The 21,087-nt window shown below is 38.2% G+C and overlaps 3 protein-coding genes across 3 annotated transcripts; 1 reads left to right on the forward strand and 2 right to left on the reverse strand.

Moving 5' to 3' along the window:
* Positions 1–1,701: 1,701 nt before the first annotated feature.
* Positions 1,702–5,037, reverse strand: LOC135471976 (uncharacterized). The gene is made up of 4 exons (XM_064751445.1): positions 4,878–5,037; positions 4,124–4,300; positions 2,467–2,585; positions 1,702–1,891 (listed from the first exon to the last, which is right to left on the reverse strand). Exons 1-4 carry the CDS (start codon positions 5,012–5,014, stop codon positions 1,836–1,838), a joined length of 489 nt encoding a protein of 162 aa, XP_064607515.1. The 5' UTR covers positions 5,015–5,037; the 3' UTR covers positions 1,702–1,835.
* Positions 5,038–7,001: 1,964 nt separating this feature from the next.
* On the reverse strand, positions 7,002–12,428 carry LOC135470694 (uncharacterized). Its single transcript, XM_064749729.1, has 4 exons — positions 12,256–12,428; positions 11,404–11,556; positions 7,860–7,972; positions 7,002–7,140 (listed from the first exon to the last, which is right to left on the reverse strand). The coding sequence occupies exons 1-4, from the start codon at positions 12,426–12,428 to the stop codon at positions 7,070–7,072; spliced, it is 510 nt and encodes a 169-aa protein (XP_064605799.1). The 3' UTR covers positions 7,002–7,069.
* A 378-nt stretch (positions 12,429–12,806) lies between these two features.
* LOC135471956 (uncharacterized) lies at positions 12,807–15,865 on the forward strand. Its single transcript, XM_064751421.1, has 4 exons — positions 12,807–13,016; positions 14,327–14,479; positions 14,871–14,983; positions 15,734–15,865. Exons 1-4 carry the CDS (start codon positions 12,847–12,849, stop codon positions 15,808–15,810), a joined length of 513 nt encoding a protein of 170 aa, XP_064607491.1. The 5' UTR covers positions 12,807–12,846; the 3' UTR covers positions 15,811–15,865.
* Positions 15,866–21,087: the final 5,222 nt, after the last annotated feature.

Genomic DNA, 21,087 nt, shown 5'->3' on the forward strand with positions numbered 1-21,087 from the left:
TCACATCTAAGACCATACACTTTAATCATTGGGTTTGTGATGTAAAATCAGTTTTACTCGCATTACTAGTTTTGTAGCTCTCAAGAAAAAAGTAGTCGTGCGGTTAGATCGGGTAGGATGAACCATACAGGATGGGGTAAGATGAGCCATGGACCAACTTACCCCATAGACTGTTGTTGACATATTTTGATGTTGATATCTGGGTTATTTGTGGAATATGTTTATACAGCTTGGTTTTTATCTTCCGCGGTCACACATTTCTCATCTTGTCAGTGATATACATGTGGGCCTAAACATATCCTAGTTATTCACTGAATTTAGGGTGAAGAGGTCTGATTTCAGATCAACTCTGGTTAGTATAAACCTAAGATAAGCCCGAGGAAAATGGTACTAACGAGTATGTATTCTTTCGGAAGCAGCTGAAACATTGATTTTCTTTGTCAACAGGTAACCTGATTGATAAATGATAACATTGTTCAAACTCTTCCTGAGCCTACCACACTTGTCGGATCTGCCCAAATATGTATTCAAATTTATCTACTCCCGTGGGACCTACAAAACTACAATATAAAGCAGGCACGTTTAACCGACTGCGCATTATCCAGTCTTTGTAAAACTTTTCTTTCATGATCTTCAAGGTACTGTCTTTTTTAATTATTGCTTATCTGTCGTTTTAACAACAGTGAAAAGCTTGCGCTACAATGCGCGTCTAGTCTGACATTGAAAGAACCAAACATAGATACTTGCAGCTTAGTAAATGTAATAATGCTTACATGAAACAGCTTATTTAATAACGGATAAAGGGTACTTGCTTCTTTATGTGGCGGCCCGACTTACCTCACCTTATGGACCAACTTACTTCATCCACAAATCCAGCACTTTTGACTTTGGATCTATTGTCCTGTGCATGCATTGATAAATGGCTATTAAATCAGCATACTTTGATAAACTGGAATATTGTGTATTTCTGATTACACTTTGTAGACAGTGGCTCACCTTACCTCGGTCTCCCCGAGCTTCTCTTTGTAAGAGGACACGGACGGACATAGTTTAAGACTGAGAAGCAATTTATGCCATTGGTGTGGCACTTGGCGCACAGGGCAAATAAAGAGAGAGATTTAGTGTAGAGTGCCTAGTTGTGCGGTGGTGAATATCTAAAATTATTTAAAAATGGACTGGAAAATTTACAGGATGTAGATATGGATGATAAAACTGCTTATGCAGAAATAGGAGTGTAAGAAAGTCAGCATTAGAGACAGGTATTAACCGAATATCTTTGTTCTATAGAGAAAATTAATGGGAATAAATGAGACGGATGTGAAACGCATGTGTGTATAATTTTGTACTCATACCGTTGTAAGTCACAGAAAGAATATTAATTCATTTATCTATTTGATTTGTGATCTCCGTCGTCCTCATTAGTATTTTCATTTCGAGTACTTTCGAGTATTTCATTTATACAACCTCGTCCAGCATTATGGTGAGTGGAAAACGGGCAAAGCTCGGGGAAAAACCACTACCATACGCATGTTACGGACAAAGCTTTGCACATACGACTAGAGAGGAAACCAGTCTGAGCTGGGCTTAAACTCACAGTAACCACGTCAGTGAGAGGTCCATGAATTATTGTGTTGCGCTTGCGCGTTAGCTACTCGCCCCCTAAGAAAATACATAAGAAATTTGTTCACCTCAAATGTGGTGATTTTTAAATATTTAATAAGTAATGCAGCGTACAGCAAAGATTTCATTCGCAGTTATTTCATACAATTTACAAATGTTTGTCGCTTTGGTTGGACATCAGCTTAACGCAGTTATGGGCATAGATGTTGTCTGGTTTACCCTGTCAGTCCCAACTGGGCAAGGGCTTTTATTGTCTTCAACTCCTCTGGTTCTAAAATAAATATGTAATTCATCAAATTTCATCAAACAAATCTTGAAATTCATCATCACAGAATTTGGCTTTTCCACTATTTTTCCTAATTATTTCAGATAACTTTTAAATCACTAAATCGTGTCCACAAGTAAACCACTTTAGACATCTACTTACAATTGGCTTAATGCCAATGCTATGTTTTGATATTTATATAACTGTTAGACTCTAACAGTAGCCTTATGAATTTTAGCATTAATCACATTCGAGTAAGAATGCGTAACTTGCTTTGGCGGCAAATTTCCATATCCGGATAACTTTTAGAGTACAATATTGATAATTCCACTTCATCCAAATTAGCGTTCCCAGTTTGCAACAGTCAGAGTTGATTCTGTTAACTGGGCTCACATGTACATGTATACATGTAGTTGATCAGCCACGAAATCATTTTAAACATGCAAACTTGTAATGCAAGTCGGAATGTTACTGGTAACACCATCATAGTGCAGTACGTGCTAAACTTTTACAATCTCTTCCCATATGCCCTCGATGTTTGCCGCTTTATTTTATTGAGCATCTGAAAATTGCGACATTACCATAACAGTTATCCAGGTACAGCGAGAAACCTTTACAGCAGGTCAGGTCCTTCTCTTTGCAGGACGGGGTTTCCGTGCGATTCAGCATCACGGTCACCATCCTATACATGGGTGTTTTCCTGAAAGACGAACAATACTTTACTCAATACTCCCTCAGCTTTAGTGATGGAGTTGTCTGAAAATCAGGACTGATAATTCGGCTTAAGTGATTAAGCTGCCTGAAAACTACGACTGATAGTTTAGCTTAAGTGATAGGGCTACCTTAAAACCAGAACAGATACTTCATCCTAAATGATGGTACTGCTAGAAAAAGAAACGACCGATAGTTCAGCTTAAACGATGGGGTTGCCTCAAAACCACGACTGATAGGTTAGCTTAAACAACAGGGATGTCTGAAAACCATGACACACGATACCACCTAAACATAAAGGAATGGAGTGCGAAAACAATGACTTCTCTCAATATACTATAGGGAAGAGGTGAAATAGAAATTTCCACATTTGGAAACGTCCCAGTAATAAGATGAAACAGCTAACAACAATCAGGCATTATGTGACAAAAGCGTCTCACAAGAACTTTGGCACACACGAAGATGAACAGCACATATAGTAATTTTAGATTATCTAATCATCTCCGTTACACGTATATTTGCAAAGGACTGCCAAATTATATGAGCACGTCTATCTGTTTAAAATGCCTAAGTCTGAAGAAATAACAATTAACAATTTTTCAGTCGTATGACCACGAAGGAGTCCTTAGGCTGCATGTGCGTGTAATGTTTTTCTCCTTGTTGCAGGACAGATTTCCACCGCTTTTTTGTCTAGTGGTCAACCAGTCGCTGCACTATCCCATTCATGCTGAACGCCAAGCGAGAAAGCTATAAGTTTGGCTCAAATGAACTTTTCCTGCCATTTAAATGTAATTTTTTTTAGTTTATACAGTAATTTGGGTAAAACGGTGTTAAGTTTATTGATATTTAAGATATTCAACAACATTAATATTGTCATTCAATTTCGAAATAGTAGAGTGCATAAAGTTTGTTTACAGCTCGTCATTAGGTTTTGTAGTCCACTTCATTTTATTCTTCCAGAAAGTCTCTTAATGAAGAAGTGCCGACAATGAGATACTCATTGTCTGGCCAAGCAAAACCGGAATATTTGACACGAATCTGAGGGCAATTACGATTATTCGGAAACAGCGGTATCACCAGTCCATAAGGACCAATCACGGAGAGTAACGAGGGCTAGGCTGGTGACGGCCGTGTTTTTTCTAATAATCGTACGGGCACATAGGTTTATGGTAACACTTTAAGCAAACGCCGGAACTGTTGCACTGTAAGCGTTCTCTGATAGTACGGTTTGAGTGGAACGAAATGGGTAATACATATGAATCATGATGCATCTTAAAGCAGGATTATAAAATAGCAATACTAATAGGTATATCATAACGACCGTACACCCCTGAATAAAACGTTAGAATATAAACACTGTTTTAGACAAGATTTTTTCATTTTGATTTTAGCTGCAACGGAAGTGAAATATGTTTAACAATGCACACGTAGAAACAATTAAGGGCGTATAATGGCCACAGGCCTAAAAAGACGATAAATTTGTCTCAAATTTTCGTTCTGAATCAAGTTAAAGTACTTTTTACGTACACAATATCTGTCTTGTGAACTGGACAGAACAGCAGCGTGTTGTTCACGTCATTTGGGTCACATGGCTTGTAGTCCGTGACGTACGTGTAGTTCTTGGAAACGATGTATCTCTGCACCTGTTTCCGCGTGAACTGAGTGACAACGGGGGATAAATCCTTTTTACAGCACCAGTGAGACCTGGTAAGAACAATTATCATCAAGTCAGAAGGAATTCTACATATCCCCCCCCCCCCAAAGAAACAAGAAATATGGTTATAAATGAGGAATCAAATAGAACATTTCACAAGAGATGCATGTACATGTATGTTTGACAGAGTGTGTGCGCCTCATCATAATGATCACCTCATCTACGTGTACGTGTCTCTTAAAAGCCGTGTTTCCTTCCACCATAATGATGGCCGCCGTCGTATAAGTGGAATAACCTTGAGTACAGCGTAAAACACCAATCAAATGAATATAAAACACAAATTAAAGCCGTGGTTCACAACCTGCGTTTGTTGAGTCTAGCCGTCGAATTCGATTAGAAGGATTGAAAACAGAACATGCACTACATCATGCCATTGTAGCGTTAGACATTTCTCGTTTGAACGCGGCTGACGAAATAGACTTGCACTTTTTTCAGTTCACTTGCCCAATTTCCCAAGTCAACGTGACAAATCGCATTGTGGAAACGGGGATTAATAGGCGACACATTTTAGCAATGAGAGAGAAGAAAACATGAAGTGTAGGCTTACAGAAATAAAAACATTCTAACCTGTCTCCTTTTCGTTTTTCAAACAAGGATCTGCTGGCCTTCAGTAATGCTGGTGTAGGAAGCTGGAAACACTGAATTGTCAAGAAAAGGCCAAGAGCCAGGATGGGTGCCACCACGGACATATTCTGCAACGCCATTTTGCAAACAGCCTGTGTCTTGTTTGAAGTTCACACTGGGCAGCTTGGTGGCTTATCAAGATATAACGCACACGAAAAAAACCAAAGGTTAAGCCAATAACGATATCTTCACCAATGGACGCTCCGGCGTTTTCTAAATTACCAGTAACCTGGCAATAATTCAGTCTTATCTTATTGGGAAAACAGCCAGATGACTGGACAGGGCTGTAAATTTAGGGCTTATAGACTTGGTGAATCCGTTGTCCTTCATTTGTCTTGCCCTATGGAGGAAACGCACTATGATTAAGGAGCCATCCCCGAAAAGGCTAAATTATTGTAAATTTTGTATGCCATATGCTTATTAAGACACTCATTGGTTAAAGCCGCGATTTGTCCTATGGACATGTTGAATTCGATAGTTCACATGTTTTGATATGGCGACAGGACAACTCACTTCGTGTGGCTGCCATTTATTGCCTACCGCCGCACTGAACTGAATATTCGACTTAGCTCCCATAGTATGGTTTAAAGGCAAAAAAAATATAATAACCTGAAAGACCATTCAACCCTGTAGAGAAAAATTAGTTTATTTTGGTAAAATTTTGTCAACCTAGTAAAATGCATTTTAAAGTTTGGATTCTAGGGAAGTCTTTTCTTACAACGTTCGGGCCTGTGACGTCACATAGGGTTTTGCTACTCAGCACTCATGAACTGCTAGACTTCACCATTCAAAATACATATACATATAGATTTATGACAGCGTTCGCAAATGGATCCCGAAACGAACTATTTCAGGAAAAAATATGACTGTGTTTTAAATGATGCTATCTGGGTCACTACACACCAGCGTAGAACCCGACGTTGGAAAACTTCGAAAAAAAATATATCCAGCTATTTTTGGGGACAGTACTTCACTTTAGCGTATTTTTTTGTACTTATGACCGGCATCATATAAATTTGATATAAATAAATATCAAAGAAATAAACACAAAACGTTTCACAGATATAGCTATTATACTTTAAGCATTCTATTTCTGTGGTGTCACAACCTAAAAATGTTAACTGAAATGATGCTGGAGCCGAGCACTTCATTAACGCAACATCGTATTTATATATTTATTTAACAGATATGAATTTACAGGAAGTGTTATGACCCTGCAAATATCTGACACTGTTTAAGGTCGTATTTGACGTTTACATTTGGCATCTCAACTTATATAAAAAAGGTTTTACCATGAAAGATCCCCTGGTCAGGAGAATTTACATAGGAAAAAAAATTAATAAAGCGCCTTCTTAACTTTCTACATTTTGTTATATTCCAACTGCAGTTTCAAACTTCATGTTATTTTCAAGGAATATGGTGTTCCTTGAAAATAATATGAAGTTTGAAACTGTAGTTGGAAAATAACTGAAGAAATGGAGAAAAATCCCCTGGTGGAAGAGAATTTACATAGGAATTAAATAATAAAACGCCCTCTCAACTTTCTACATTCTGTTATATTCCGACTACAGTTTCAAATTTCATGTTATTTTCAAGTTTCATTTGATGAATAACATGAAGTTTGATCGTTGTAATCTTAACCCGGTCACAATAAAATCCTTCCTCGGAGTTACCTAACTGAAGCTTTGAAAGTAAGAATGGTGGTCACCTAGACACAAGCTGTTATCGCCAGATTTGTTTATCGTGAGCTGGACAAGAACTCACAGTGACAATATTGGTGTCCAGGGTAGACCACCACCAATTCGTCAACTTACGTGACGAGTTTTCTCAAGTGCAGAATACGTATGCGCACGCCATACTGGTGAAAGATAAGTCCTTGACCAACAAATGTCTGCACAGTCTGTTGAATGAGCCCCACCAGGGAGCAAAATCGAGGGAATTTGTAAATTGCTCTTTCGAGGCATTGGTGTAACCCTTACTACTGAGTCACTTTCCGCTCGCCGCATGCATATACGTATGTACATCTTATTTATCTGTTTACATCTAAAAATACACAAAACGGTATTTTCATTCGATTATCTTTAATATTCCGTTTTTTTTGTGATTTGCACGTAGCCACCGGAGAAAAAAGGGAATTACCCAACCAAGACACCCTTGTCCTTCAGTTTCTTTAGATCATCTTTAATTTTAGGTAGCTCACTCAGCGCTAAATCGAAAAAAAAAAAAGAAATCGAAATTATTGTTCTTTCCACTAGTCAACTGAAAATGAATAACAGTCTTGTCTTACAGAGTAGGGCTCGAAAGAAAGGTATTAGAATACTTTATCCGATGGTGCTCAAAGAGAAACAGATTATGAAAGAGTCACCTTTTGAAATATATGTCAGTTGCTTTAATGTAGCCATGAGACAGAATATTCTAATTATATCATAGGATTCAAATTTATGGTTGGAGGAAACCTTTTCAAACCAGAATAAATCTCATCGCCTCACTTGTTGCATCGAATTCTTCCTGACATATATCCGCAGTTGAGACAATACAACATGGATTCCAACAAGTAAACGCATGGGTTTTGGACACACTCTTACAGACGAAAGGAACAATTTTTTTCTTGGATATTATAACTAGTTTCCCAGCTTTTATGGCGGTTGTTTTCCAGAATATTCAGGAAGATTGTGTACCGGATGTTTAGAAGAGAAGCATGCATGGAAGGAACGTATGGTTGATTTTGTGTCGAGTTTACAGAGACTTTCTGCTTTAATTGTCATCAAATTTACAACCTACAAAATGTTTTGTCGTAGCAGGTGGTGTGCAGAGCTTAAGTAGTTACGTCGCAATAAAATTTAACCATACAAACAAACTTGGGAAAGATTTCCAATAAGAAGAATGGAAAAGAGATGGTAAAGAGTTGTCTGACTTGTTACTTACGTAAGCAGTTGTGAGCCACCTGCAGGAATCCCTTACAGCAGACGACATCGCGATCAGGGCACGTGGTCACTATGGTCTGTCTGCTGTACACAGTTTTATACGTACTGTGCTGACTGTTAAAGGACAGACGAAGAAAGACAAAATGTAAACAAGGCTATTATGACTTCCTTAAGGCTTATTTGAAACGTTTAGTTTTCATTTCTGAACATACAGTTTAGGATATTTCCTAACTTCTACATGTAAGAAAATAGCAAAAGAAACTGAAAATTGTAAACGAGACTACTGCATTTCTCTTGATGGACACCTACATGTACAGGTGGCGACACCACACCTAGTCTGCTGTACACAGTTTTATTGGTGCCCATCTATATTTGTAGGACGCGAAACGAAAAACCAGAAATATTTTATCTCATTTATTTGATTGGTGTTTTATGTCGACTTTATCAATATGACGACGGCCAGCATTGGGATGGGAGGACACCGCACAGAGCCTTGACAACCCGCAGGTTGCTGCAAGACAGTCTTACTTTCGACCAGAGAGGAAGATAGCATGAGCTGGAGTTAAAGTAATACCGGTCGCATTGGTGACAGACTCTTGTGTCATTCAGCTGCTCTGGCACGCTAACCACCTCGGCCACGGAGGCCCTAACAAATTTAATTTAGTTTTGGTCCCCGTGTACACAGTCTTAAATGTACTGTACTATAATGACTGTTAAGAGACAGTGGGTAACCAAAAATTCAATCAAGATTGAATCAAATATTTCGGCTTGTATTTTACAAAATGGAAATATATCCTCTCCATTCTTAATTAGTGGGGTTTGTAGGCAAGGAGATCCAATTTCGCCGAACGTTTTTTGTTGTGCGCTGAGGTTCTTGGTAGAATTACAAAAATGGAGATTAAGAAATCTCACCCTCCTGGGTAAAATAAGGGTTATGAGACTTTTCAACATGATTCATCTTTTTTTTTTATCACTACCTTGCACTCCGTGGTATGTTTTAAAAGAAATTAATAGTTTACTGTATACATTTCATTCGAACGACGGGCCAGACAGGATAAAGAGGTCAGCTATAACAAAAGATTATGCCTTTGTTTCTTGAAGAAAAAAAATTTCAAACAATTTCGATTACACCTGTACACTTGGATAAGTTGAATAGCGTTGGAGGTAGATACGTGAAAGATATTGTACAGACAATTAAAAACTCTTTTGGACTGAAACACTCGAAGCTTGGAAAGTTTTTTGTGGAAAAATCAAAAGTAGAACACCGAGAAGCATATCAGATGAACACTTATGGTACCATCCAAATTTTAAAAACTCATTGCTCTTCATTCAGACTTGGTATAAAGTACGATGTTATATATGACTGGCATTATACATGTTAATGGTGATATTGCGAATTTTAAAGACGTTAAGGACAAACTGGGAATAATAGGTACATTTTTAGATTACAATAAATTAGTCAAAAGTATACCAAAGGAGTGGCTAATTGATATAAAACGGATTACAGGGGTGCTTTCACCTGTCTATCCTGTGTATTACAGCATTCTATTTAAGTGGAAGCCAGACACACTAGTTTTTTTTTTTACAATATTTACGTTATATACGGTGACTGTGATTCACAAATACGAAGTAAACTGGAGCATATCGTACAGTTTGATGATATTAATGTAAAAAAAATTGTCCTTATATGTCCTGAATATGTCCTATAAAAACTTATCTGTACAAAACTGACAGAAAAGATGATGACGTTTGTGAACCCTGTAACAAAGGAAAAGAACCACTGAACATTAATTTTTCCAGTGTGAAATAGTTAAAATGTTTTGGCCGAGAATGGAAAGAATTTTGCAAAATCGACAATGCTGCAGTAATTTTGGGGTTATTCAAGCGAAAAAACAATGATAAACACTTTACTCATACTAGTAAAAAAAAATGGATTTTTGAGAAAAAAATGAATAAAAAGACAATTATGTATAGAAAATCTACTTAATAAAGTAGCTAAATACTTTAGAATTGAAGAATATAGTGAGAAAATAACGGGGACGACGGAACGTGAATTGAAAAACAAATGTAGTAGCAACTACAATGAATTAAAGTACAAATACACGTATAAAATGCGAGCAGAGGTGAGGGCGAAAGTGTGGCTGCATACAAATATAAGCCTTCTGATTGGTGAATAATAAAACAAAAGATTACTGTTTCCCTTAGAGGACACCATCTCAAGGTCCAAATTGATGGCGCCCCAACTTATTTCGTAGTGCGCATTCATATATCTACTCCTCTGCTCTAAAAAATAATCTGTTAAATTTAATGTTGATGCTAGAATATATTCGGTTATTGCAGCAGAAAATTTCGTTAAATTAACACAGCTATTCCCTTAATTCCTCATAACGATTCTACAAGGCTAACGGGATATTATGTTGACCCAATATTGTATTATAAAAACAGAATTCATTCTAGCATCACTCTAGCATTAACCTGTTAGATTTAACAGGTTATTTTTTTTTAGCGTAGCTGTTAAGACAAATAGGAAATCAAAATGTGAGTCTTACAATGTAAAATGTTTCCATGTAGGAACACCATATCCTAGTTTAAATAGTCATCAGCACCGTATACAGTTTTCTGTTAGCTCTTTCAGCTTATAAAAAGTGATTGCCCTTTGATAAATGCACGTCAGATAACTGTAACAATATCTTTTGTTAGTATTTTGACTTGCAAGTTTTGAATGTTTTTATTAATTGTGACGTGAAAATCGCCCCCGCCCCTATTTGGCCAAGTGAAATTATGCCACTTGCTAGCAATTGTTCCAGCGCCGTGAACATCGCCTCCGCTCCCGTTTGACAAGCTGATATGAGGCCACTTTCAAAGAGGTGACCCAGTGCCGTGAGCATCGTCTCCGCCCCCATTTGAAAACGTGTCAATAGGCCATTTGGTAATAGCAGACCCAGTAGCGTGAATTTCGTCTCCGCTCCATTTGACAATGTGTTATTAGGCTACTTGGTAATAGGTGTCCCAGTACCTCCGCCCCCAGTTGACTATCTGTTGTTTTGTAACTTACTAATGTTTGATCCCACGAGAAGGTTGTCAGCAGCCTGCGAATTTCGTGGGTTTCCCCCGGGCTCTGTCCGGTTTTCTCCCGCCATAATGCTATCAGCCGATATATAAGTGAAATATTATTGAGTACGGCTTAAAAAACAAATGAAATAAATAAATAAATAAATAAATAAATAAATAAATAAATAAATAAATGAATGAATAAATAATTAAAGAAATAAATGGTTGACCCGGGGTCTCCGTGGTTTAAGTGGTTAGCATGCCAGTGCAGTGCAATGACACGGGGACCTCTCACCAATGCCGTCGCTGTGACTCCAAGCTCATGCTGGCCTTCATTTCGGCCATGTTCTATCCCACCATACTGCTGGCCGATGTCGTATAAGAAAAACATTCTTGAGTACGGCGTAAAACACCAATCAAATAAATAATTAAATAATATGAGGCCCTATGCCATAAACCTCGTCTCCTCTTCCATTTGAGGGTGTTACACTTACTAATAGGTAACCCAGTGCCGTGAACATCGCCTCCACCCCCACAAGCCACATTTGCCGTAGTTCGTGTGCTGGGTAGATTGCTTGATGTACTGTTGCACAGCCCGAGAGTTCACCACCACCTTGGTTGGATGGATTTTACAGCACCAGTGCTCTCTGTAAGGAAAAGACCTCTTAATACCGAAGCAGGCATCACTAATGAGACTACTTAAAACTACACGTGAATATGCCTTCATATATTAATCTAGATTTTTGTGAAAAGAGTTAAAGGCTCTCAAACATTTGAATTCTAAGGTCGGCTTTATAAACTATACTATCAGTGGATAGTTTCTCCAATTCTAATCACGACACTGGATGTTGGAATGTTATGAATGAAAGATTACTGAAATAATGTTTCCCAAAATTCCTTCCTTCTGGTGAAAATCAGGAAAAAAAGGTGATATGACATCAGAGGTTTTAGATACCTTCATCTGGCTCAGAAAGCCTATGATGGTATTCAAATGTTTGAATGCCTTTGAACACTCCTAAAAGACATCTGAAAAATAAATGAAAGAATTTTTACGCATAGTTTTTCAGTTGTCTGTTCAATGGACCTTACTTCATATTTGAGCGCTCTTTTACTTTAAGCACAAAAACAAAATATACTGTGTATGTACCCACTGGTAAGTAGGCCTATATGTAATTTTATGTCCGGTGAATCATGAATTCACACATCCAACATATCAAGTTTTGCAAAAGCCACAAGGTTGTATTATAATGCCGTTTAAATTTTAGTAAGTTGATGACTCAAAACAGGAACGAATGCAAGACTGGATTTTTTTACACTCGCTAATTATTGCCCATAGAACTAATTACTTGGCGTTCACCACGTCAACTGCTCGCTTCACTGATTCTGGCAACTTCTCTATGTCTATTTTCGCCAAAGAGCGCTTCTCTCCAACGGTGAGGAATGTTATGTCGTCTATCTCTGCCAGACTAAGGCACACAGGGATCAGCAGACCTGCAACTATCCGCACCAAGTCCGCCATGGCTGGTGATTTCCTCTCACGTCTTCTCTCGTCCTTTCTCACCTATTTTCCGCGAGATTTTAGTGATAAGAAATTTTGGAAAATGTGAAAAAGGGAATTCAGTCATCTTACGCTATACATGTTTCAGATATATTCTCTACTGTGAGTTTAGATGGTACAGCGGAATAAATTACTAATTTAATTGCAAATTAAGCCAATTAAATTCCAAAAATGAATGCCAGCGTAAGCAAGATCAAGACATATCTTTGTGGCCCTGAGGAAAGAGCATGTGTTCAGTCTAAAAAGTATTTTATCATAATTAGGCTGATTATTATCAGCTATGGCGTCCTTCCTTATAACAGGTGTAGTTTAGGTCTTAGATAAGACACGCTCAAGCCCCTGAGCTTCGCTCTGCACTACAAACAGGCTCTGTGGAACAATGTCAACGTTCCCTGCTCTCCTTCTCGTGGCTCTCGGCTTCGTCTGTTTAGCAGACGCCCATGTCTTCACGGAAGAAGAACGGGAGTTCTTCAAACAGCTCACGTTTGACCAGTTGCCCCAAGAATTGAAAGTTGCCTTGAGAAAGAGGACAAGACATGGGGTGTCCAGGTATGTCACTGAGTACTGGCAGTAAAATCCTGACCATTATATTTTAGATATAAGAAAATGATGTGGAAACGTTTGTGTTTGGGCGATAATATTTATAAATACATGTGTAAAATACTCCAGAAATTAAGGGCTTGGCCTTGTTAAGAGCCTGGGGTGAGGGAGGCAAAAGGCGAGACAATTTTTATTCATTTTTTTCATTGTTTGTTTAAAAAGAAAACAAAAATATGAAGTAAGGTTCGTCATACAGACAACTGAAAACTATGGGTAAAAATACTTTCTCGTTTTTTTCAAATTTTTTAAGAGTGTTGAAAAGACATTCAAATGTTGGACTATATACCATAACTATGGTGGACTGTATGCGCTATACTGACGGTATCTGGGAACCTTGTCTCCACATCGCCTCTTTTCCTGGTGTTCACCTGAAGGAAGAAATTTTTGGAAATATTATTTCAATAATCTTTCACTAATGAGTGAAAAGAGTTATTCTAACATCCAGAGTCCTGATCAGAGTTCAAAAAATTTCTTGTGACGCCAGGATTCCTAACCTCTGATAGTGTGATTCAGAAAATCTACCTTAGAATTCCCCTTAGAATAACTCTTTTCACAAAAATCTAAAAAAAATATTTAAAAAAATGAAACTTTATTTATGTATAGTTTTGAGTGGTTTAATTAGTGATGTCTACTTCGATTTTTAGAAGCCTTTACCTTTACGCCAGAGAGCATTCGGGGATGAGGAACTTAGTGTGGACATGAATCTGGTCATATTTGTTTTTAGCGGAATTCATTGGTGCAGGAGAACCCTCTCGTCCGCTGCTTCATGGAAATTAAAATAATTGGCAAATCACCAAATTTGCCAGCAAAATGTTGTTATTTTAGATGCATGCATACATATTTATTTACTTAAGTGGTGATATTTGTGATTATGTCGTGATGAATATTCATAGTTACAGTTACCATGTAGCTATAAGCATGGCAAATGTTTGTTGTTATGAACTAAATCCGGTAAATTTAAGATTCACTGAAACGCTCACTCCGTCATAAAAAATAGGCATGGTAGTGGGAGGGAACAGAACATCTTGTTTGTTTTTCCCTTGAGCACTTTTTATGGTGTAAATAATAAATTAGGATTGAGGCCCAAAAACACTCAAATCCAGGAATCCAATTTATTTTTCTATTTACCTCCTGTTTTTAGGAATGCAGAAAAATTTATCGAAAAAGTTCAAATTCCATGAATTCAATGTTTTTTTTTTATTGTCTTGGAATGAATGGCGTTAATCTGCTTTTGTATCTGAACCCTTCTTTTGTTCCAGCTGGTGCTGTACGAACGACAAGCCAATCAAGTCCATCCAACACTCTAAGGTTGTGTCAGAAACGGTCAAGGTGACGTCAAGGGTCAAGGTCGGTTACACAAAATGTGGTTTCCTGGCCACCAATATGTGCGCTACCTATGACGTGAGATACCAGTGAGTATAGGCATACTGCGGAAGTCAGGTCCATTCCATCAACGGAAAAACCTACACTTATATTCTCTGTAAGAATTTACACCGTCTGGTGCAACACAGTGACTAAAGAGCTCTCACCAGTGCGCTCGCCGTGAGTTGGCCCAGCTCATGCTGCCTTCCTTTCCAGCTGTACGTGACAACGTCTGGCAGCAATCTCCGGATTCTCTGCTGGCCGGTGTCTTATAATAGAAATATTCTTTAGTATAACATGAATCCAATAAATGAAAAAATTACACCGTTGAATTTCCACAAATGAAGAATTACATGTACACCTTTATTAGCTGCGCCCAATTTTACAATCAAGAATATGGAAACCCAGAATGAAAAAACATCATCTCACCGCTTGTTTCAGAAACCAACTGAAGTACGCCGTGACCTACTACGAAGTTCCGGATAAGAGTCAATGTGCCGAAAAGGACATCAAGTGTTGTGAACACGATTTGCAAATAGCAGGAAACTGCTTGGGTATGTATACGTATCTGGGTTGACAATATAGTGATTTTCACTCTAAAACATTTACAACAGCCTTTAAAAAAGACCATCTTCCTGTCGAATGGGGATGCTTATCAACCTACGTCTATGTCACGTGATTTTCTCAGGTTTTATCTGGTGTGAACACTGTTTTGAAACCTCTGTCTAAATAGCTTTTGACAACAGTGATTGGTCTCAGACTGCAAGTCTGGTCCTAACGTTGGCTGTTACTAAATAGTTCCTAGATCGGGCTCTCCGTGGCCTAGTAGTTAAAGCGCTAGAACAGCACAACGAACCAGTCGCCTCTGACCAATGCGATTGCCATGACTTCAAGTCCAACTCATTCTGGCTCTGTCCGGTTTCCACCCACCATAAAGCAGATATAAATATAATATTGTGTTGTGAAAACCCTAAGTAGATAAATGAAACAAACAAATAGTTCCTAAATCTGCCAAACCCTTATATTGTTTTAGACGTCGGAAGAATTAGTAGCTTAATTTTTTGCCTTTCGCCATTCGATCACAACAAACGTTTAAATGTGCCAGTTTGACAACATATATATATATATATACACACACCACCAGGAGCTGGATTTCCATGTATAGTATTATTCTACTAGATTCTACTAGAAACCGCGAAGTCGTTATGGCGTACCTGTGTGTGCGTTTTTCAGTCATAAAATATTACATTAAGATTTATTTATTTGATTGGTGTTGTTACATAAAGATAACTTCTGTTTTACAGAGCTGTCCGAAGCCAACAAATACGTAGACACCCTAACCAAACTGAAGGATAACGGCCTGCTTGACCTCCTTGGATAAGCCATAATAAAGTGTAACAAGTGGTGAAAAAATCGAATAAAAGCTTTCAAATTACTGCATTGTGTCTCTGTCACTTACCTTTTAAGTTTATTTTAACGCATACACCATCCATAGTTTCTTCTACACAGAATTTTGAATCATGGAATCTTCATTATGGAGAATAAAAGTTTAATTTTATACAGGTTGAAGTAACATCGCATCTCGGCTTATGGCGTCGTGGGGACACGACTAATCTTCGGAAAGCCTAAATAAAAAAGTTGCAATGCTTGAAGGCCATGTATCTGCTTAAGTGTTTATTTTTTAATATCAATTTCTGACCTCTCAGAGATAGAGTAAAACATGTGTGGATTTTGGTTTCCTCTTGGGAACTCCTCCTGGACTAAATGCGCATATAGAAAATGTTAGGATAATTTAAAGCTCAGATATCACCAAAACGGCTAAAGATGCCCAAACTAAACTCCGAAGCTCTGCAATTTGACATTTATTTACCTTATTTACTAAATCACATATAATTTTAATTGCTGTAAGCTAGTTTGCGATTTCTAGCCATTTTTCACAGGCCACATGAGACATTTTTATAGTTTTTTTTCACGTTTTCTCGCTATTTTTATTCTAGAATAATATACATTTGATTTCATGTGATGACACTTTGTACGATGAATTGAAATATGTCAACACTTGCAAGATTTTACGGGAGAAAGTACGAAAATTTGCCGACATTTTAAAAAAATATGTATTTATTTATTTATTTCACTGGTGTGTTACGCCGTACTCAAGAATTTATACGATGGCGGGCAGCATTATGGTTAGAAGAAACCGGGAAGAACACGCGGGAATAACACAAAATCAAAAAAAAAATGTATGACACATGTACCGTTTTTTATTTATTTTCGGATAACCGCCAAACTTTTGATTAAGTGTAGATGAAACGTAAAATACAATAGCGCCGACATAAGAAAACCGTGAGTTCTTTCTTCTCACTGGTTCAGAAAAACTCCCACTGCATGTCCTACGTAGCACTCTCAAGTTTAAATCTAATTATCTTTTTTCATTTTTGAGTGTTTGTTTGCAGAGGACTACACGTACCATAGTGGATAACACGTTATTATATAGCCTGGACCGCGTCCTTAACAGATTGAATTTTATCTACATGTAATACTGATGCTAGAGAGTGTATACTGCTGGTGAGTGTAAGTTGTTACTACTTAGGTATTTAGGTGAGCGGTTTTGAATAAAACACTACCAATTTCTGACGCTGCGACACTCGCCAAAAATGCCCTGAACATAGTTTCTTGAATATTTCCAGACACAGTATAAATATATGTACACCAACAATAATATCGTAATGAATTGCCTTGTAAATTGTCACCTCATTCTCTGTCGAATGAACTTTTTTGGGTTCCGCAACGTCATATATTGTTTATTATGAATATCCAGTGGATCATGTTTATATTAAAAGACTGTGTGTCTATCTTGTGGACGTGTCACCTCAATCGGAAGTTGCAAAAGTCGGCTCAAAAATCTCCCATCAACACCACTCTATACGTTTGTATGAACACCTCCTCAATATTGCCATTTCGGTCTAGGGCGCGTCCCGTCAAAATTCTCTCATATTTAATAAGACCGCTTCGGTGGCTTAATGCAACGTTAGAGCTACCGCTTCAAAGTCGGGAGAACTGGGATCAAAACCTTGTCTGGTTATACCACAGACTTTATACCACAGGATTGGCGCTCAGAACAGAGAGGTTAAAACAAGGAAACAAGACAGGTTGGTTGGTTTCTTCGGTGTGAGTATAATGTTACTGGGAGAGGTCTTCCTCATGCCTTGTGTCTTCGTCGTGGCAGCACTTTGGCAGCTTGGAGTCGCTCTACCAAGAGAAGACACCGATTGACTCCTCCACGTCATATGACTGAAAAATTTTGAAGTAAGATGTAAAGCCCCAAGTACATATGTATATACAGGCATATGGAATAGAAGTGCTATTAGAAGGCGAGATATCAGGACTGGATCGACATTCTGAATTAAAACTCTAACGATGACAAGATTTTCCTTCCCACTCTCTAACTATCGCGATTTTCTTTTTATACCCATAACTTTGACTTCACTGAATTATTTCTCACACCTCAGCAATCTGCATAATTTGGTTGAACTAGACATGGTTAAGCTAAATGTGACGCTGTGTTAAAAAAACTGGCCTATATTCACTGATGGAAATATTATACTATATTAATAAGACGTCCAGCATAGAGAGAAAAACTAGAGCGGCGACTACAATGTGATAGCTGGCAAATGGTCACATGTAACTGGTGAAATACGGTCCCTTGTCAGTTTACCTCATTAAAGTTTTTATTCTATTAGAATTATTTACTAGTTCATGTAAATGCATAAATAGTAGCAAATTACACGCCTCCTAGCACCTTGGCTTAAGCAGAATTAGGTATACAAAGCGGTGATGTTAATCACAATTTATTAGACCTCACTGATCTAGAATTGGCATTGTCGAGGAAGATAGTACTGTTATATAATATTTGTTTGCCTACAAGGCCATGATACATGTCTTCGCAAGAACACATGAAGTGCGAGGTCAATCCCGGCCTTGGTCAGGAATTTTGACATTTTCCCATCAAAGTATTCTTAAAGTTATGCAAACAAATAGCGGCCGGAGATGATCCAGTCTGCTTGTTCAGTTTAATCATCGTTGATAACCACTTGTCTTCCACAAATAAACATGGTGTGCATATCTGTACGCTGCCACATTCAACCAGGCACCCCGCTTTCTTCCTCCGGTATTCTGAAAGTGGAAATTTGGACATTTGTCTTCAGCTAATAGTTATGAGGTGGACAAAATTTTATTTTCTAACGTCGGAAAATAAGCTTTATGATCGTATTTCAATTTTTGACTTATATGAGAAATGACTTTGTGGAATCGGATTCCCGTGTTGTTTTAATTGTTGAACATGCAATAGTTCTAAATACAAAATCTTCAGATACCAAATTCTACGCAAAGATGATTTTGAATGCGGTAGGTCGTAAGAGGTCAATGTCAACCAGTTGTTTATTCAAACAGATACATGGTGACTGATATCTGCAGGATTTTTATTTATTTATTTGATTGGTGTTTTACGCCGTACTCAAGAATATTTCACTTATACGACGGCAGTCAGCATTATGGTGGGTGGAAACCGGGCAGAGCCAGGGGGAAACCCACGACCATCCGCAGGTTGCTGGCAGACCTTCCCACTTACGGCCGGAGAGGAAGCCAGCATGAGTTGGACTTGAGATATCTGCAGGACAAGATATTCGCCATTTCAACAAAACCTAAAATGAAAATATAGAGATATTTGTTGATGTATTTAATTACTTAGTATGTAGAACCACACTCAAAACTTTTTCACGTCTGACGACGGTGAAGCTGCCAGTCAAAGGAAACCGGATTATCCAAGATAAACCATAGCCCTTTGCCTTGTACCTTCTGACTTAAAGCCTCAGCCGAACTATCAAGAGCTGGATTCGAACATTCGATCTCAATAGCAAAGTGCCATCGCTTTAACCGTCAGAGAAAAGCATGACAATTACCATTATTAATGTTTGTATCAATATTATATCTAATATCACATTCAACAGATATCACTGTGTGAAGGAAACAGTGCGAACACCTATAGAAACAGAACCTTTCCAAGTACCCTAAAAGCCTTTTTAAAACCTTGGTTAAAAACTGAAAACCTATCAGACCAATAACCCGTTCCTCTATCTCTAATCTCAATTCTATAGTCGTTGGGAATTCTATTCAGCATGCAGGATTTACGACGTTGTCCTGCATCAACGTGCCAACAAGGCCGAAGACGTTGGACTTGGCACAGTAGCCGCTCCGGACCACAGGTTTGCAATACGCCTTGCCGATGTTGTCAACACGTGGGCTGTGTTGGAGAGCATAAAGAGATAATAACAGTCTGATGTTTATTTGACGTATTATTGTAACTTTGGCTGTAACAAAATCTAAAACGTCAGCATTAGCACTTCCTTACACTTACATAGTACACTCGTAATATTTTTACTAAGACTGTTTTTACTGTTTATATTCGAATGAAACGTCTGCCAGCAACCTGTGGAGGGTCGTGGGATTCTTCCGGGATCTGCTTGGTTTCCTTCCACCATAATGCTGACCGCTGTCGAGTAACTGAAATATTCTTGAGTACGGCGTAAAACACCAATGGAATAAATAAATATATGTATTGGTGGCTAGGCAATCTCTTTTAGCATATTATGAATTATCTGCAGAAAATGTAAAGATTACACCAACGAATTTTCCTGGCACATTAATGAGCTTGTAACATCAGGTCGGGGTGACACCAAAATATTACACTGCACTGGCTTGGGTTAAAAGCTGTTAGAATCTTCCGAAATATCAACAGAGGCATGACTCGCAAAGTTTAGGAATTTGTTTTTAAACTGCGTTTAAACCTTATGATTTAACCACAGCTTAGTGTTCTGGGTCATCTTGTACACATAGCTCATACTGTGGTCTATTTCTGTTACAGGGTGGCCTATTTTCAACTGTCTGTAAAATCAGTCTTTCTGGCTACCAAAAATGCCTATAATCCGAGACACGTAACAACATAAGTGCTATACGTTGAATAATTATGACGTCACTCTAGGCAATGGGCTCTTGCCGTCGAAAACCATGGTATGGACTTCAACATTATAAATAGGAGTGTTCTTATTTTATTTTCATTACAATAATGTCCTGTCCTCTTCCACGTTTGATTTTTTTTTTTTTGATTGGTGTTTTACGCCGTACTCAAGAATATTTCACTTTTACGACGGCGGCCAGCATTATGGTGGGTGGAAACCGGGCAGAACCCGGGGGAAACCCACGACCATCCGCAGGTAGCTGACTGACCTTCCCACATACGGCCGGAGAGAAAGCCAGCATGAGTTGGACTTGAACTCACAGCGACCGCATTGGTGAGAGACTCCTGGGTCATTACGCTGCGCTAGCGCGCTAACCAACTGAGCCACGGAGGCCCCCATTCCACATTTGAGATGAATGGTTAAATTAAGATACCGGGTACTGAGTTCTGATAGAAATGCTTACATCCATGGGACATTTAAGGTGATAAAATCGACAAAGTCACATCTCCGATAAAGAGATTTTATCAAAGAATACGATGTAATTAAAAACATAGACTACAGCACGGAGAATAAAACTAGAGCAGCGACGAGAGTGTGATATCTGGCAAATGGCAGATACTTAACCGGTGAAATACATCCTCTTT

Source organism: Liolophura sinensis, chromosome 7 (genome assembly GCF_032854445.1).
Source record: "Liolophura sinensis isolate JHLJ2023 chromosome 7, CUHK_Ljap_v2, whole genome shotgun sequence".
In the NCBI taxonomy this organism is placed as follows: domain Eukaryota; kingdom Metazoa; phylum Mollusca; class Polyplacophora; order Chitonida; family Chitonidae; genus Liolophura; species Liolophura sinensis.

Excerpts from the sequence above, each read along its gene's own strand:
- LOC135471976 (XM_064751445.1), bottom strand. The coding sequence starts at position 5,014 with ATGGCGTTGCAGAATATGTCCGTGGTGGCACCCATCCTGGCTCTTGGC. Across the intron at positions 2,586-4,123 it reads GTTCACAAGACAGATATTGT|GAAAACACCCATGTATAGGA; the intron begins GTACGTAAAAAG and ends TTCGTCTTTCAG. Across the intron at positions 1,892-2,466 it reads GTACCTGGATAACTGTTATG|AACCAGAGGAGTTGAAGACA; the intron begins GTAATGTCGCAA and ends TATTTATTTTAG.
- LOC135470694 (XM_064749729.1), bottom strand. The coding sequence starts at position 12,428 with ATGGCGGACTTGGTGCGGATAGTTGCAGGTCTGCTGATCCCTGTGTGC. Across the intron at positions 11,557-12,255 it reads GTTGACGTGGTGAACGCCAA|AGAGCACTGGTGCTGTAAAA; the intron begins GTAATTAGTTCT and ends TTTTCCTTACAG. Across the intron at positions 7,141-7,859 it reads GGTGGCTCACAACTGCTTAC|CGCTGAGTGAGCTACCTAAA; the intron begins GTAAGTAACAAG and ends TTTTCGATTTAG.
- LOC135471956 (XM_064751421.1), top strand. The coding sequence starts at position 12,847 with ATGTCAACGTTCCCTGCTCTCCTTCTCGTGGCTCTCGGCTTCGTCTGT. Across the intron at positions 13,017-14,326 it reads ACAAGACATGGGGTGTCCAG|CTGGTGCTGTACGAACGACA; the intron begins GTATGTCACTGA and ends CTTTTGTTCCAG. Across the intron at positions 14,480-14,870 it reads ACCTATGACGTGAGATACCA|AAACCAACTGAAGTACGCCG; the intron begins GTGAGTATAGGC and ends CGCTTGTTTCAG.